Genomic DNA, 17,797 nt, shown 5'->3' with positions numbered 1-17,797 from the left:
CTAAATAGCACATCTTTATTAATTAACTAGAGGCCCAGTGCACAAATATGTGCACCAGTGGGGTACCTCGGCTTGGCCTATGGGATTGGGCTGAAACCGGCTCTCTGACATTCCCTGAGGGGTCCTAAATTGAGAGAGGGGGCAGGCCAGGCCAAGGGACCCCACCAGTGCACGATCGGGGCCTGGGACGGATGTGGGAGGTTGGCCAGCCAGGGAGGGACTGCGGGAGGGCTGCAGGGCATGTCCGGCCTGTTTTGCTCAGTCCCGATTGGCTGGACCCAGCAGCAAGCTAACCTACCAGTCAGAGTGTCTGCCCCCTGGTGGTCAGTGCATGTCATAGCGAGCAGTTGAGCAGCCTTACTATATCATTAGCATATTACGCTTTGATTGGTTGAAAGGATGAGCAGACAACTGGACACTTAGCATATTAGGCTTTTGTTATATAGGATAGCTAAAAATAGTTCATCTCCCTAATAAACTATAAAATTGCTGCTGACTTCACTTCTTCACTCATAAGTTTCTTTTTTAAATATATATTTTTATTGACTTCAGGGATGAAGGAAGAAGGAGGGAGAGAGAGATAGAAACATCAATGATGAGAGAGAGAATCATAGATTGGCTGCCTCCTGCAAGCCCTACATGCTAAGCATGTGCCCTGACATGGAATGGAAACGTGACCTCCCAGTTCACATTGACTCTCAACCATTGAGCACAAGTGTACACAATTGAATGGACACTGTATCCCACACATCCAAAATCCATGCCCTCACCACTCGGACATTTGTGCCTGGTCTACCCATTCTTCCCAGGTGCATGGACATTGGTGGCAGAGTCTGCTGTGTGGGGGACCGAGCTGAGAAAGATGGTATCACAGGCCCTGAATGACACCTCAGGGATATCTGGAAATGGAGTTCTGGAATCACAGTGGTTTGGAGCATAGTCAAGAAAAAATGAGTGCTGACTCCAGAGGGGCACTTTTCTTGACTCCACAGACTTTGCTTAGTGGTAAGGTGTGGCCAGAGAACAGCCGGAGTGCTCAACAAATACTTGTTGGTTTCTCACTATGTACCATCACTGTTCTGGTCACATGGGACACATGATTGGATGAATCAATGTTCTGTCCTTGTAGAGCTTATATTCTTGGAATAGGAGAGATGGACTGTTATTGCTAAATTTAATAAATATATAAACTCTAAAGTGCATCAGATAGTGAGAAGTAGTGTAGAAGCAATGAAAGTTAGAGCAGGGAATGTGGCAGGGTTGGCCTCTACTGAGAAGTTGAGATTTGTGTAGAAACTTGAAGGCAGTGAGGAAATTAGCCAAGAAGATAACAAGAGGGAGAGAAAATCAAGCCTTTGAGAGTGGTGTGAGCACCTAGGGATAGGACCACAGTTGTCATGTGGGAACAACAAAGAGAATGAACAAGGTGGAGAGTTAAAAAAAAAAAAAGAGAGAGAGAGAGAGAGAGAAGTCAGAATAAAAACACTGATGGCCAGATTACATAGCACAGAATTATAATGATACCTATAAAATGTAATTTAAATTTTTGTGTAGCCACAATAAAAAGTTAAATAGAGCCAGGTCAACTTAACTTTCATAATCCAGTTTATATAATGCAATATATCTAAAATGTAATTTTAATGCTTAATCTCTGAAGTCCAGAGTGTATTTTGCACTTACAACACATCTCTCAATCTTTACTAGCTACATTGCAAGTGCTTAATAGCCGAATATGGCTAGTGCTTACTGCACCAGGCAGACCAGATAGAGGTTTTGATTCATCATTGAAAAAATTTTGCATTACTCTGAGTGACTTGGGAGAAGATTCAGCATTTTAAGAATTTAAGTGTCATGATATGATTTTTGTTTAAAAATCAGGGGTAGCCTTAACCGAGAAAACACCGTAAGCGATCAAGAGTAGAAACAGAGAGATTTATTGCAGTAATCTTGATGAGGAGTGATGGTGGCTCAGATGACAGCAGTGGCTGACATAGTAAGAAGTGTTTGGATCCCTGATCATTTTAAATATGGGACATATAGGAAGGTGTGTGAGAGGAGAGTCAAGAATGATCTCAGGACTTCGGCCTGAACAATAGGAAGGATAGATTGACTTCAGCTGAGATGGGGAAGGCTGTTGGAGGGATGGGGGAAGGAAGATGCTGGGTCAGTTTTAGAGTTGTATGTCTGAGAAGTGTATTAGATATTCAACTGAAGATGTAGAGAAGGGAGTTGGACATGAGTGTGGAGTTTAGGGGAGATTTTGGAGGTAAAGTTTGGAGATTGGCAAACTTGAACCAGGATGAGATCACCAAGGAAATAAAAGTGGAAGGAGAAGAGAATACCAAAGACTGGGACATCTGAATTAAGAGGTCTAAAATAACATGAAATTGACATTAAAAATATAAAACATTTTAGTACTTTTGCAGTGTATTTAATTTTTTATAAAAATGTCACACATGTTCATAACTGTTATTATGATCTTGTTCTTTTTACTGAAAAACTATACCTTTATTTTTTAAATTGAATTTATTGGGGTGATATTGGTTCACTAAACCATATAGGGTTTCAAGTGTACAACTCAATAAAACATCATTTGCCCACCGCATCCTGCACCCATTGCTCCAAGCGAAGTCTCTTTAAATGAAACCTAAAGCCTTTTTTTGTGACTTTTTTTGCTTTAAAATGTCTCACAAACCTTTAATTAATTAATTTATATTATATATAACTATATTAAAAAGTAGACAGTAAAAATAAAAATTGTGTTCATAATCAAATTATTGACCATAATGTCTTTAATGCATATTTTTATATATGTGTTCCCCAGAGACAGATGAGGCCACTGTTCTTCAATAATATAGCATTCAACACCAAATTTGAAGTTTGAAATCTGTCCCACAATTTACAAACTGATGCAGCTTTGTTTTATTTGTGATAAGCTTACCAATTGCATTTTTATATGAAATCTGATTGATGGTTATGTATTCTTACTCATTTCAGTCTGTCAATAAACAGGATTTTGCCCTCACTGGTTTGGCTCAGTATATAGAATGTTGGCCTGTGGACTGAAGGGTCCCACGTTCGATTCTGGTCAAGGGCATATGCCTGGATTGTGAGCTAGATCCCCAGTGGGGGGCTTGCAAGAGGCAGCCAATGAATGATTCTCTCTTGTCATTGATGTTTCTATCTCTCTCCCTCTCCCTTCCTCTCAAAAATTAATAAAAATATATTTTAAAAAAATAAAAATAAATGAGATCTTCATGCCTTGAATTATATTCAACTCTCAAGTATAAAGAATGCTTCCTAAAACAAAATCCATTATTTTACTGTAGGCACATACATGACTTTAAAAAAATACAACTCGTATTTCAAATGAGATTTTAACTCTTTGTGATCTTGTATTATCAAGGCAATTGTTTACAACATGGTGTGGAAATGGGTATATTATTAATTCTGAAAAATAGACTTAAGTGACTTATTTTTATGTAAATGACTACATAAATATACTGATAAATAATCTTTAATATTTTAACACGGGAATTTATTTATATCTTTTCAGTCTATTCGAGAAGTCACAGGCTACGTGTTAGTGGCTCTTAACCAGTTTCGTTACCTGCCTCTGGAGAATTTACGCATTATTCGTGGGACAAAACTGTATGAGGATCGATATGCCTTGGCAATATTTTTAAACTACAGAAAAGATGGCAACTTTGGGCTTCAAGAACTTGGATTGAAGAACTTGACAGGTAAGGAAAATATATAAAATAGTAAATATACTCTCATCAATATAACGATATAGACACAAACCTGTGTGTGTGTGGTTACTGCAGTATGTGTTACATTGAGGAACACTATAAGGCATTTAATATCTACTACTTATTCATTTTATGAGAAAGTATTCCCTATGATTCCCTTGTTTTATGTACAGATATTGTGAGTGCAGTCTGAGGGAGACCTTAATACTGTTATCTCAGCTGAACAGAAGTACACTGTTCAGGAAATGTTCAGTGACTGAAAACTGAGATAGGAAGCAGGTTTAAGAAGGCTGTGTTTGGGGGTCTCAGGTGAATGGCCGACCATATCATCAAAGCTGCAGTGAAGCAACTGTCTCGTTAAAGCTCAGTAAATACATAAGAATTTGTATTTAGAATTGTTGTATCTAGAATTTTGTACAATTCCATATTTTTGGAAAACATATCTAATTTATTAATTCAGTTTTGATTTCTCTTATTTAATAACTCACTAAATGCCCCTGTGATTCTTTCTCAGAGCACTTTAATTTCATATCATCAGTGATTTCCCCCACTAATCAAGGAGACAGTCTGCTAACAACCTAATGTTATCATCTTACTACAAAAAACCACACTTGGTAGGAATTTGTTTTTAAACTGATCTTTGCAACCCACTGATATCTTCTTAGTTCAGACACTTCATAGTTTACACAGTTCATAGTTCATAAAGGCTGCAGTGGAAGGCTTTTTGTGGTAGGGTTTCTAATCATAAATTTTGCCATGTGTGCCTGTAATCAAAATGTGCTAATTAGTAATGAATTATCATCCCACAGTGGGATAAAGAAGTCTAAGCTATTAATTTAATCTAAATTAATATCTGGAAAAGGAAGATGGCTGCCGACGGGAAGGAAAACTGCAAGATACTGTGTGAGTGAGAAAACAAAGGGAGAGTGTGTGGTCTCACGGGGAGTGTTTGTTGGTGAGTTGAGGGACAGCTATATTCCAGGAGAAGGTGGGGAATTGCTGGACAGGGCTCCCCTGACCGGGCAGCCCCCACTGCTGCTGAGTTCCTTCCCTGAGCGACCCGCTCAGACATGGAGACCGTGCCATTTTGAAGGGAAAAGTGGATGTTATCGGAAGCCTGAAAATCAACAACTACAGCACCTACCAAACAGCTGCGAACCCGAGAACATTGGTCCCCAATTGGCACAAACACGCGGATTCAGAGGAGCTCTACACTCCACCACAGAAAGGTCAGATTTCGCCTGGGATAAGGTGAGGTCTCTGGTCCTGGCAGGAGAGAAAAATGCGTGCACAGCGGGAGCTGGAGACCTGGGGAAGTCTGCGCCTAGGAAAATCCATGGCTGTTGGGGCTGGCGTGATCTGTGAATGTGGAAGGGGGTCCTCAGAGCTGTTAACAGAAGGGAATTTAAAAAGCAACCCATTTTGATCTGACACAAAAAGACAGCCTAAAAATTTTAAAAGTGTGCTGGCTGCTTAGACCCAAGGCAGAAAAAAAGACTGCACAGACTTGCGTGCAGCCCCGGAGTTCACAAACTTATACTGGCTCTTTTTTTTTTCTTCTTTTTTTTTTCTCTTTTCATCTTTAAATCCTTGCTTCTGATTACTAAGCCCAATACATAGGCTCACCCAATTGGGGACACCCTAAGAGACTGCAGGGGAAAGTTGTTTTTCTGGAACCTGGGCATCAGAGCGGAGAATAACCATCAGAGACCCAGCTATGGGGCAACCCACTCCCACAAGCTGGTATTGAGTGCCACAGGGAAAGCAGGATCCAAGCACTGGCTAGAGAGGACCCATAGACTCAGAGGTCAATCCAGAAACACTGCCACCCAGGGGTTGAATCACAAATTGACTCTTGTGTAAACACAAATAAAGGAATACAAGAAATTAAGACACACTGCCTGCTTAAAAATCAGGACTGGCTTACAACACTGAGGAGCAGTGGAATGCAGGGAACTGCAATACTGTCCTGACTAGGAAACAGGTGTGTCAAACAGAACAGTAGAGGAAGTGAATGACCTTCACTACTCCACATTTTATTTTTATTTATTTTTATTTTTTTCATCTTTTATTTAAGAAACTATTTTTTTTCTTTTTTCCTCACTTGATTTTACCTTTTTAATTATTACATTTTTATTTTCAATCAGTATTATCACTACTATTATTTTACCTTTTTTTTTTTAAAGTGTCATTTTATTTTCTCTTTATTTTACTTTGGGATTAGTGTTCTACATTCTATTTTCGTCTTTCCTTTAGCATCATTTTACTCTACCTCAACTTTACTTTTATGCCATCACTCTCTTCCTAACTTTTCCCCTTTTGTTGTCCTGTTTCTTGTAGCCTTTTCCTGCTTTAGATTTCCCTATTCCTTCTTTTTACCCTCTGTTAAAATTTCACGCTACTTATATATCTAATTTCCAATCCCCTGCTCCAAGTTCACACACACCTCTCTCTTCTCTGTCTTCATTATCCAAAAAAAATTTTTTTCTCTCTGTCCTTTTGTTGTTGTTTGCTTGATTGTTGATTATATCAATTTTTTATGCTTGTTTGTGAGATTGTTTTGCTTATTCTTTTTTGTTTGTTTGTTTTGTTTTTGTTTGTTTTTATTTGCTTCTGTTTTCCCTCACCTTGCTTGATATTAGTTGTTGTTTGTAGTTTGTATTCATCTTCAGGTACTTTTTGCTGGCATTTGTTCGGATTAGTGGCTGTTCTATTGGAGTTTTCTCCCCATATATATAGTTTGTTCCCCTCTTCTTTCTTATTCTCTTTCATTTCTCTCTTACTTTTTTTTTTCCCAATTTCATTTTTGCACTCCTTTCTTTTTTTTCCTCTCTTATTCTTTCTCTCCTATTCTCTAATTTGCCTTTCTCTGGTGGTCACCTTTATTTGGGGTTATTAATATCGTGAATACATTTCTGTTCAGTGCCTTGTGTGTTGTACCTGGTTGTATTGTATTTTGTGCCTTTAAATCAACACAGGAGAGAAAGAACTACATAATCAGACACCCAGAAAAGAAAGACCATAGGAGACAAAGAAACAGCCCGCATATGAAAGAAAATAAGGCATCACCAGAAAAGGAAGTAAACAAAATGGAGGCAAGCAACCTGTCAGAGAAAGAATTCAGAGAAATGATCATAAGGTGGCTGAAAGGAATGGAAGACAAATTCGACAACATGTGTAAGAACCAAGAGGAAATGAAGAAGAACCAAGAAGAAATGAAAAATGACATCGCTGCTGTAAAGAACTCAATAGAAAGCATCAAGAGTAGACTAGAAGAAGCTGAGGACCACATCAGTGAATTAGAAGACAAGGTAGGAAAAAAATATCCAAGTAGAGCAGCTTCTAGAAAAAACAATTAGAAAGCAGGAGGAAAGCTTAAGGGAAATTTGGGACACCACGAAACAAAACAACATCTGCATAATAGGGGTTCCAGAAGGAGAGGAAACTGAGCAAGGAATAGAAAACCTATTTAAAGAAATAATGACAGAAAACTTCCCTGATATAGGGAAGAAAAAACCCACACAAATCCAAGAAGCTCACAGAGTCCCAAGCAAAATGAACCCCAAAAGACCGATGCCAAGGCACATTATAATAAAATTGGCAAACACCAATGACAAAGTAAGAATCTTAAAAGCGGCCAGAGAGAGACAGAAAGTTACCTACAAAGAAACCCCATCAGACTAGCGACTGATTTCTCTACAGAAACTCATCAGGCCAGAAGGGAATGGAATGAAATATACAAAGTCATGCAAAGGAAGGGTCTGAATCCAAGAATACTGTACCCAGCAAGGCTATCAATCAAAATTGAAGGTGAAATCAGGAGCTTCACAGAAAATAAGGACTAAGGAAATTTATTACCACCAAACCAGCAATGCAAGAAATGCTAAAGGGCCTGCTGTAAAAAAAAAGAAATAGGAACTGAAGAAGGAACACAGGGGTAAAGAATAAAAATGGCGACAAATAAGTACCTATCAATAATAACTTTAAATGTAAATGGATTAAATACTCCAATCAAAAGACATAGGGTAATGGACTGGATAAGAAAACACGACCCATATATCTGCTGTCTACAAGAAACCCACCTCAGAAAAAAAGACGCACACAGATTGAGGGTGAAGGGATGAAAAAGGTTTTTTCAGGCAAATAAAAATGAAGAAAAAGCTGGGTAGCAATACTTATATCTGACAAATTAGATCTCAAAGTGAAGGACATAACAAGAGATAAGGAAGGCCACTTCATAATACTAAAGGGAGCAATCCAACAAGAAGTTAACTCTGGTAAACATATATGCACCCAATACAGGAGCACCCAAATACATAAAAAAAAACTCCTGGAGGATATCAACAGAGAGATTGACAGCAATACAATCATAGTAGGAGACTTTAATACCCCACTATCACCATTGGACAAATCCTCTAAACAAAAAATCAGCAAAGAAACATCAATCCTAAATGACTCACTAGACCAGATGGAATTAATTGACATCTTCAGAACATTTCACCCCAAAGCCACAGAATATACATTCTTCTCAAGTGCACATGGGTCATTTTCAAAGATAGACCATATATTGGGTCATAGGCAAAGTCTCTTCAAATTCAAGAAGATAGAAATCATATCAAACATCTTCTCAAATCACAGTGGCATAAAACTGGAAATCAACTACAATAAAAACAATCCAAAAAAATCAAACACATGGAGACTAAATAGCATGCTATTAAACAATTACTGGGTTACAAGAGAGATCAAAGAAGAAGTAAAAAACATCATGGTAACAAATGACAATGAAAACACAACAATCCAAAATCTATGAGACACAGTGAAAGCAGTCTTGAGAGGGAAGTTCATTGCTCTACAAGCCTATTGCAAAAAATAAGAAACAATGGTAATAAATTACCTAACTCTACAACTCAAAGAGTTATAAAAAGAGCAACAATAAAAGCCCAGTGTAAGCAGAAGGAAGGAAATAATAAAGATCAGAGCAGAGATAAACGACATAGAGACCAAAAAAAAAAAAAAAAAAAAAAACAATACAAAAGATCAACAAAACCAAGAGCTGGTTCTTTGAAAGGATAAACAAGATTGATGAACCTCTAGTTAGGCTCACCACGAAGCAAAGAGAGAGGACCCAAATAAACAAAATCAGAAATGTAAGAGGAGAAATAACAACAGACCCCACCGAAATACAAAGGATTGTTAAAAAATACTATGAACAACTCTATTCCAACAAACTGGACAACCTGGAGGAAATGAAAATATTCCTAGAAAAAGATAACCTTCCAAAACTCAATCAGGAAGAATCTAAACATCTCAATAGGCCAATAACTATGGAATAAATTGAAGCAGTCATCAAAAAGCTTCCAGCAAACAAAAGCCCAGGGCCAGATGGCTTCACAGGGGAGTTTTACCAAACATTCAAGGAAGAACTAAAACATATCCTCCTCAGACTATTCCAAAAATTTCAAGAGGAAGGAATACTTCCAAGCTCCTTCTATGAAGCCAGCATTACCCTAACACCAAAACCAGAAAAGACAACACAATGAAAGAGAATTACAGGCCAATATCCCTCATGAACATAGATGCCAAAATCCTCAACAAAATTCTAGCAAATCAGATCTAGCAGTACATCAGAAAGATCACACACCATGACCAAGTAGGATTTATCCCAGGAATGCAAGGATGGTACAATATCTGCAAATCAAAAAATATGATACATCACATAAACAAATTGAGAGATAAAAATCACATAGTCATATCAATTGATGCAGAAAAAGCATTTGACAAAATCCAACACCCTTTCTTGATAAAAACTCTCAATAAGGTGGGAATAGAAAGATCATACCTCAACATAATAAAAGCCATATATGATAAACCCATAGCCAACATTATACTCAATGGGCAAAATCTAAAACCATTTCTCCTAAGAACAGGAACTAGACAGGAATGCCCACTCTCACCACTCCTGTTCGACATAGTACTGGAAGTATTAGCCATTGCAATTAGATAAGAAGAAATAAAAGGCATCCAAATTGGAAAAGAAGTAAAACTGTCCTTATTTGTAGATGACATGGTATTGTACATAAAATACCTGAAAGACTCCATCAAAAAATTTTTAGACTTAATAAATGAATTTGGCAATGTAGCAGGATACAAAATTAATGCCAAGAAATCTATGGCATTTCTATACACCAATAGTGAACTTACAGAAAGAGAGACTAAAAAAGCAATCCCATTTACCATCACACCAAAAAAATTAAGATACCTAGGAATAAACTTAACTAAGGAGATAAAAGACCTATACACAGAAAACTACAGGATACTGAAAAAAGAGATAGAGGAAGACGTAAACAGATGGAAGAACATACCCCGTTCATGGATTGGTAGAATCAACATCATTAAAATGTCCATACTATCCAAAGCAATCTGTATATTCAATGCTCTCCCCATTAAAATACCAATGGCATATTTCACAGACCTAGAAAGAACTCTCCAAAAATTCATCTGGAATAAAAAAAAGACCCCGAATAGCTGCAGCAATCCTGAGAAATAAGAACAAAGTTGATGGGATCTCAATACCAGATTTAAAGCTGTATTATAAAGCCACTGTTCTCAAAACAGCCTGGTATTGGCACAAGAACAGACATATAGACCAATGGAATAGAATAGAGAACCCAGATATCTACCCAAACCACTATGCTCAATTAATATTTGACAGAGGAGGCATGAACATACAATGGAGTCCAGACAGTCTCTTCAATAAATGGTGTTGGGAAAATTGGACAGATACATGCAAAAAAATGAAACTAGACCACCAACTTACACCATACACAAAAATTAACTCAAAATGGATACAGGACTTAAACATAAGATGGGAAACCATAAAAATACTAGAGGAATCCACAGCCAGAAAAATCTCAGACATATGCCAAAGCAATTTCTTTACCTATACTGCTCCTAGGGTAATAGAAACTAAAGAGAAAATAAACAAATGGGACTACATCAAAATAAAAAGCTTTTGTACAGCCAAAGAAACCATCAACAAAACAACAAGAAAGCCCACTGTATGGGAGAACATATTTGCAAATGTTATCACTGATACAGGTTTAATTTCCAACATCTACAGGGAACTTATACAACTTAATAAAAGGAAGATAAATGATCCAATAAAAAAATGGGCAACAGACCAAAATAGAATCTTTTCAAAAGAAGACAGAAGGAAGGCCAAAGAAGCATATGAAAACATGATCAAAGTCACTGATTATCTGAGAGATGCAAATCAAAACGACAATGAATACTATCTCACACCTGTTAGAAAGAATGGCAATCATCAACAAATCAACAAATGGCAAATGCTGTCGAGGATGCGGAGAAAAAGAACCCTCGTGCACTGCTTGTGGGAATGCAGACTAGTGCAGCCACTGTGGAGAACAGTATGGAGTTTCCTCAAAAAACTAAAAATGGAACTCCCATTTGACCCAATGATCCCACTTCTAGGAATATATCCCAAGAAACTAGAAACACCAATCAGAAAGGATATATGCACCCCTATGTTCATAGCACCACAATTCACCATAGCTAAGATTTGGAATCAGCCCAAATGCCCATCAGCAGTTGAGTGGATTAGAAAACTATGGTACATCTATACAATGGAATACCACGCTGCTATAAAAAAGAAGGAATTCTTACCGTTTGCAGCAGAATGGATGGACCTGGAGAGCATTATGCTAAGTGAAATAAGCCAGTCAGTGAAAGAAAAATACCACATGATCTCACTCATTTATGGAAAATAAAGAACATTATAACCTGATAAACAAAAAGATAGCTACGGAGTCAATAAAGCACCGAACAGATTGTCAAATTACAGTGGGAAAGCAGGGGAGTGTTGGGGAGGAGGGGAAAGAGATCAACCAAATGACTTGTATGCATGCATATAAGCACAACCAGTGGACACAAGACACTGGAGGGGTGGGATGAGGGCATGCGACAAGGGTTAGGGGAGGCTGGGGGAAGGTCAAGGGGGGAAAAAAAGGAGATATATGTACTACTACATGTAATACTTTAAACAATAAAAAATATTAAAAAATAAATAAAAATAAATAAAATAAACAACTACAAAAAAATAAATATCTGTATATTTTGCATCAAAATATATAGTGCCTTTCTATGTATTTGAGTTCATTCACCATTAATGTTTCTTGATATTGAAAAATAAAATACCTTAGAAATATTACTTTAAAATATTAAGAAATATATGATTATTATTAACAGGATATTTAAATTACTGGTTTATTTTATTTATAGTGAATGTAAAATATATCATTTTAAGTTAGAAGTAGTTTCATAATTAGCCAGACATGAGAGCTAAAATTGGAATATTTTGGATGAAGAAAGGAATACTGATTATGTTATTGACTTTGGACATGATTGCCATAGAATTGAATGCATGATGATAACTGGAAAATTTTTGGAATGTATAGATTACTTCATCAACATTTTTATTTTGTTTCAAAGGTAGTTATCTTACAAAAAAAGGAAGTGTTTTTGTTTTTGTTTTTGTTTTTTTTTTACTAAATTACTACTTGCATGGAAATAATGATAGGAGGAAGAACTTGGAAATGGAACGGATAGAGAAAATTGCATGATTGAGATTAGGACTCTAAAAATAATATAGTTCCGTTAAAAGTTGCATAGGAAGCATTGTGTTTTCTTCACAATTTTTCTATGATTAAATCAAAGAAGAAATGAATAATGGTTTTGAAATTTTTATAATTCTTGAATTATATTATTATTTTATAATATGTGATATTTATAGACTTTTTTCATACATAGGTACAAATTTAATACATGAATATGTACATTTTTCTCACCATACTTTACATTAAACATTTGAATTTGTATTTTATAAATTATAAGGATATCTATTTGAGTATGTGAAATTTGGGATCTATAAATATATAATTTATGTTTTTAAAAAGTTGGCTAAATCCTCTCCTTTTTTAAAACCAACATATTTATGTACTAGTGCCTTTATTTAATATTTTGTAAATATTCTAATTGGTTAACTGCATGTTAGGTTATCCTGATTAGATTATTTTTGAGATGTGGACAAAAACACATTTTAAACAAAAAGTGAAATGCTAAAATATTTTGGGGAGGCCTCAATAAAAAAGTAAAAAATATATTAAATTTACTGAATTCTGGTCAACTAAAAATAAAATAAAATGCTTAGTCCAGGAGATGCATCTGAATGATGTTGCATTTGAAGAATGTAACTTCTGACCATTACATTTGAATGTCTGTCTTCAAATATGCATAAGCTAGTAATTAAAATAATACAAGTAACACAGTACCTTTTAAAGTTTAAGTTTCTCAACCCCCTTTACATTATTCAGTAACGTTCAAATAAATAACCTGATATGGAAATGGACAGGCCATTTGTAATTGACTCAATGTATTTTTAATAAGTATGGCTGTGGAATGAGAAAATTCTCTATTCAAGTGAGATTCCTACTTATAGTCTGTCTCCCTTTTCTTCTTTAAAACTGAAAATTCCACCTTACGGTGTTGTTTTAGGCATTCATGAAATAAGGCAGGGAACTTGTCAATCACGGCCCTTTCACATAGAGGATTTTTAGGGAACCTTAGTTTTCCTTCTCTGTATTGTTTTGTTTTTAGCTTTTTAGCTTTCCTTTGTGTCAGCACACTGATGAAACAACCGTATATGTTCTGCATATTCAAATCCTTCCTGTTGCTTCTTTGAGGTTTTGAAAGGTGACTTGTTTAGACAAAAAGTGGCACCGAATTTCGTAGCCTCTTCTGATACCACTTCGAAACTGCTTTAAGTATAAGATCATTTCTCTGGAAGTGAAAAGCCTGAGGCTTTTTATTTATTTATTTTTGTCTACTCTCAGTACTACTGCTGTCTTAGGTACTCCCCAGTACTGTTCTGTTGTTCAGTGGCTCGGGTCAAGCACCTGTTGCCCCAGCCCTTCATTTCAAATCTCCATCATCGTGTTTCATCTTTCATTTACCCTGACATTTGTCTTGACCTAAACAACAGACATATTCATTCTGAGTTCTTTTTCTGACATTAAAGTTGCTAAACATTCTTCAGTTGCTCTGTGTAAGGTCTGACTAATGTTTGAGTGGGTTCAACTAGCCTAGTTCAGATCGCTGTCAGATACAATGTTTGACAAAGGGATTGCTAATATTTACATTAAGAGAGCTACACAGCATATTCTGAAATCTGAAGAAAATAATTGATTCCAAGGATACTCCTAACTTAAGGAAAAGTTACTTGGAAACATTATTTGATCAAAACTGACATACTGAAAATCCTCTGAGTCAGATGGAATCCGTGAAGAGTGGTACATTCTTATGAAGGTGTCAATTTTAAGATCAGGTCTACAATTTCTTAAAAAAAATGATATTCTAATCAATGTTTTTAAAGAACATTGTTTGCTTGTCATGCCAGATGATGTATAGTGACTAAAAGAAGGAAAACAATAAGCAATGAGTTTTTGTGTACAGGTAAAACAGAAACATATATTTGAAAGGAAATGTTATAAATATGGGATCAGATAGAGTGATCATTTCAGCAAATTTCTAGAATGTGTTCTTATATTTAGAGAACCAGTTTGTTGTCCCTAAGATACACTAACATCTGTATGTACCCTTCCCTAGGAGAGAAAGCATATTAAGGTAAAAATACTCTGTTATGAAAGCTCATTTGTTGAGAGAGTATGCTTGTTTGCTTATGGCATTCAGAAAATGGAAGAGAGTCTTGGCTCTGCAGGGTCCCAAATGCAATAATAGAAACTAACTAGATATCACCATGAATCTATGATTTCATTCTGAGGAAAGCAGTAAAAATATCAGAATACCTGCTTCCTCGCCTTTAGAGCAGGACATTAGCTTTGTTGGGCCTGCAGACACCAACGATGACTGAAGGAGACTTGACTTGGGGTGGTGAGCACATAACACAGTGTAGAGATGCTGTGTGTGAAATTGTGCTCCTGAAACCTGTATAATTTTGTTAACTAGTGTCACCCCAATAAATTTAGTAAAAGGGGGGGGGCGGAGAGTTGGCAAACTTTCTGCATCCATTCCCAGTCACCAACCAGTGTTGGGGCCAGAGTCATTAGCATTTTGCACCTTTTGAATTGCTAGAATCAAACCAGAGCTCTGGAGGCAGTGTGAGTCATGTTTGGGAATAACATGAATTTGTATTTTAGAAGGAATAAAGAATGTATGCGATCTTTGACAAGTCTCTAATGCAATTTAAAATATATGTAAATGTATCATCTAGTAAACTTTCTCAGTCTTAGATAAGAAGTGAGGCTTCATGTTGCTGTCTTCCAATGTTTATCGAAGGCACAATTATTATAATTCTTATATTGTTATAGTTTTATACATTTTAAAAAATGCTTTCCTGTTCCTTTTTAAAATATTTTCACACACACAGTCCAAGAATGCTGACTGGGAAAGTATTTTAATTGTTATTTTGCATATAAGGACGCCAGACCCAAGGTCTTGTGGCTAATAGGACTAACTTGTGTGAAATCTAGGTAAGTTCCCATCTCTTCATATTGTGCCATTCATAACAATGCTTAGGACAATGTCTCAGGATAAGACCACAGTCAGCGAAATAATAAACTTTCTTTAAACATAAACATTTCAAAATTAAGCAGAAGAACTTAAGGTTATATTTTTTTAAAGTACTTTGACTTTAATTGTGGCATGATATTTGAATACATCATGGGTGTATGTATGGAAAATGGCAGTAAGTTGACAAAAATACATAAATAAATACACAAAATGATAATATTATAAACACTAGATTTGATTTAAAACATCAATTAACTCATTTTATAACCACTGCCATTCAACAGTGGCTGTCGAAAATCAAAGTTACTATACTCTTAGCCACTAACTGACAAATATTTGTTAATAGTTAGTTTTAATGGGAAACGTTTAGGATTCTTTGGAATGTGATGCCAGTTCAAATATTTGTTAGCTTTGTTTTGTTCTACTTGTATATTCAAGACACACTGAGATACGAACCCTTCCAAATTATCTCTACACATCTGTCTCCTCTCAGTAAATACTGAATTTCTCACAAATATTTACCCACCAGCCACTGTGTGAACGTATTGAAAGTATTTTCCCCACTACTACTATTATTACTTAAGAGTCAAGCACTGCCATTTTCATGTTTTACCTTCTAAAGCACTACTGCCCAATAGAACTTTCTGTGATGATGGAGACTGTATCTGCTGCACACTTGAGTAGCCAGTAGCCAAGATGTAGCTGCTCAAAACCTCAAATACGGCTAGTGAGATGAAGGACATTAAACTTTAATTTTATCTAATGCTAATTCAGTTAAATTTAGATAGCCTCATGTTCTAGAGGTGATCATGTCAGTGCAGCACTGAATGGACACCACGCTTTACCGAACCCAGTCAGGAGGTGAGGGCTTTATTACCAAGCATGGCTAATCGGAGCGCAGGCTCTGGATCCAGACTCCCTCTGTTCACACTCTCTTCTGAGGCAAGAAATTCACCTTTCTAAGCCTCCGTATTCTCATCTTCAAAGGAGTATAATGAGAATCGACAGTTGGTAAGATGGTTGTGAAAGTGGAATTATAAATTTCACATACAGCATTAAATGTAGTTCCTGCAATAAATGTTATGCCTTATTTGAGAAAAAAGTTGGCTTTTGGTAAAAGGTAATAGAAACAGTCTATTTTTATAATAATTGAAAGCATGTTAGGCTGATGTAATTAAATTATAAAATATAAAATGTGTCATTTATGATTTAGGATCTAACCACATTTTGTATTTGAGTCAGCTGGGTTCTGTCCAGGTATTGCTTCTTAAAGTGCTTTAAGCTGCTAGATGTTGTAACTTAGGTTTTCTTGTTTGTCAGAAATGTGACTTTTTTAAAATAAGGTTTTTTTACTCTCACATTCAGTTTCCACAATATAAGTATACTAGAGGCCCGGTGCATGAAAATTCATGCACTGGAGGCAGGGTCCCTCAGCACAGCCTGCCCCCTCTCACAGTCTGGGAGCCCTCAGGGGAGGGAGGCAACCAGGCGATCATGGGAAGGTGACACCCCATCATGCCTCTGCTGCTGCCACTGCCGGCAGCACAAGCCTCAGCCGGCCCTGGTTACCTGAGCCTCAGGCGGCCCTCGGTGGCTGGGAAGACGCCATACGAGGCTTGCCTGCACCTTGGGCCATCCCTGGGGGGCTGAGGGGCTGAGGGGACTGGGGGACTCCAGAGGCAGGCACGTCAAGTGGCTAGGCCTGCCTGGGGGCGGGCCTGGCCTTGCCACACGCCTGCCACCCCGGCAGGGCTGACGGGACTGGGCGCCACCATCTTGTGGCTGTGGGTGCCATCATGTTTGAGGGTGGGACAGTCAATTAGCATATTCCCTCCTTATTGGCTGTGGGTGCCGCCATCTTTGCAACGGCATGAGGGTCAATTAGCATATTTCCTCTTTATTAGATAGGATAGTTATAAATAGTTCCCATATTCTGTTTCTTAATGACTAAATAGAGACAAGTAAGGCCTAGGAGATTATAATTATTTTATTACAGAGAAAATGTTGAAAAGTGTTGAGAATTATTTCTGGCATAGTCATTGCCTATATCTTTAGGATTCCCAAGTCCATATTCAAAGTTCATCATCATAATATAACATTTATTTAACAACAAATAAAGCACAAAAGAAATTCCTCCATAAAATATTTTCTGAAATAGATATCTACTATATATCATTAAATCTAAATATAGTAATATGTTAAAAAAAAGAGGTACAACAAACCTCATTAATTTCCTAGAATTATAGCAAGATAACTGCTATTATAATGGTGAAACTGTTCACTGTAGAAGTATATAAAAGAAGTTGCAATTGAAGTGGCCAATATTTCATAAATGATGAATTTTCCATTTATCTATATCTATCAGGGAATAGATAAATGAGAATTTGCATGGCTCAATACCTTTTGATGTAATAAACATTACTAGCCAGGAAATTTGAATT

The 17,797-nt window shown here is 36.7% G+C and overlaps 1 protein-coding gene across 4 annotated transcripts in view; it reads left to right on the top strand.

Moving 5' to 3' along the window:
* The window catches only part of ERBB4 (erb-b2 receptor tyrosine kinase 4), a 966,639-nt gene that overhangs the window by 537,794 nt on the left and 411,048 nt on the right, over positions 1–17,797 (top strand). For all 4 annotated transcript variants that reach the window (XM_080671023.1, XM_080671024.1, XM_080671022.1 and 1 more), the window contains exon 3: positions 3,557–3,743. In XM_080671023.1, the coding sequence (XP_080527149.1) occupies positions 3,557–3,743 (187 nt within the window). The remainder of the gene's footprint in view (positions 1–3,556; positions 3,744–17,797) is intronic.

This window comes from Plecotus auritus (assembly GCF_963455305.1).
Source record: "Plecotus auritus genome assembly, chromosome: 5".
Lineage (NCBI taxonomy): Eukaryota > Metazoa > Chordata > Mammalia > Chiroptera > Vespertilionidae > Plecotus > Plecotus auritus.
Note: the sequence above shows the minus strand (reverse complement) of the source record. Positions and strands in the feature narration are given on the sequence as shown.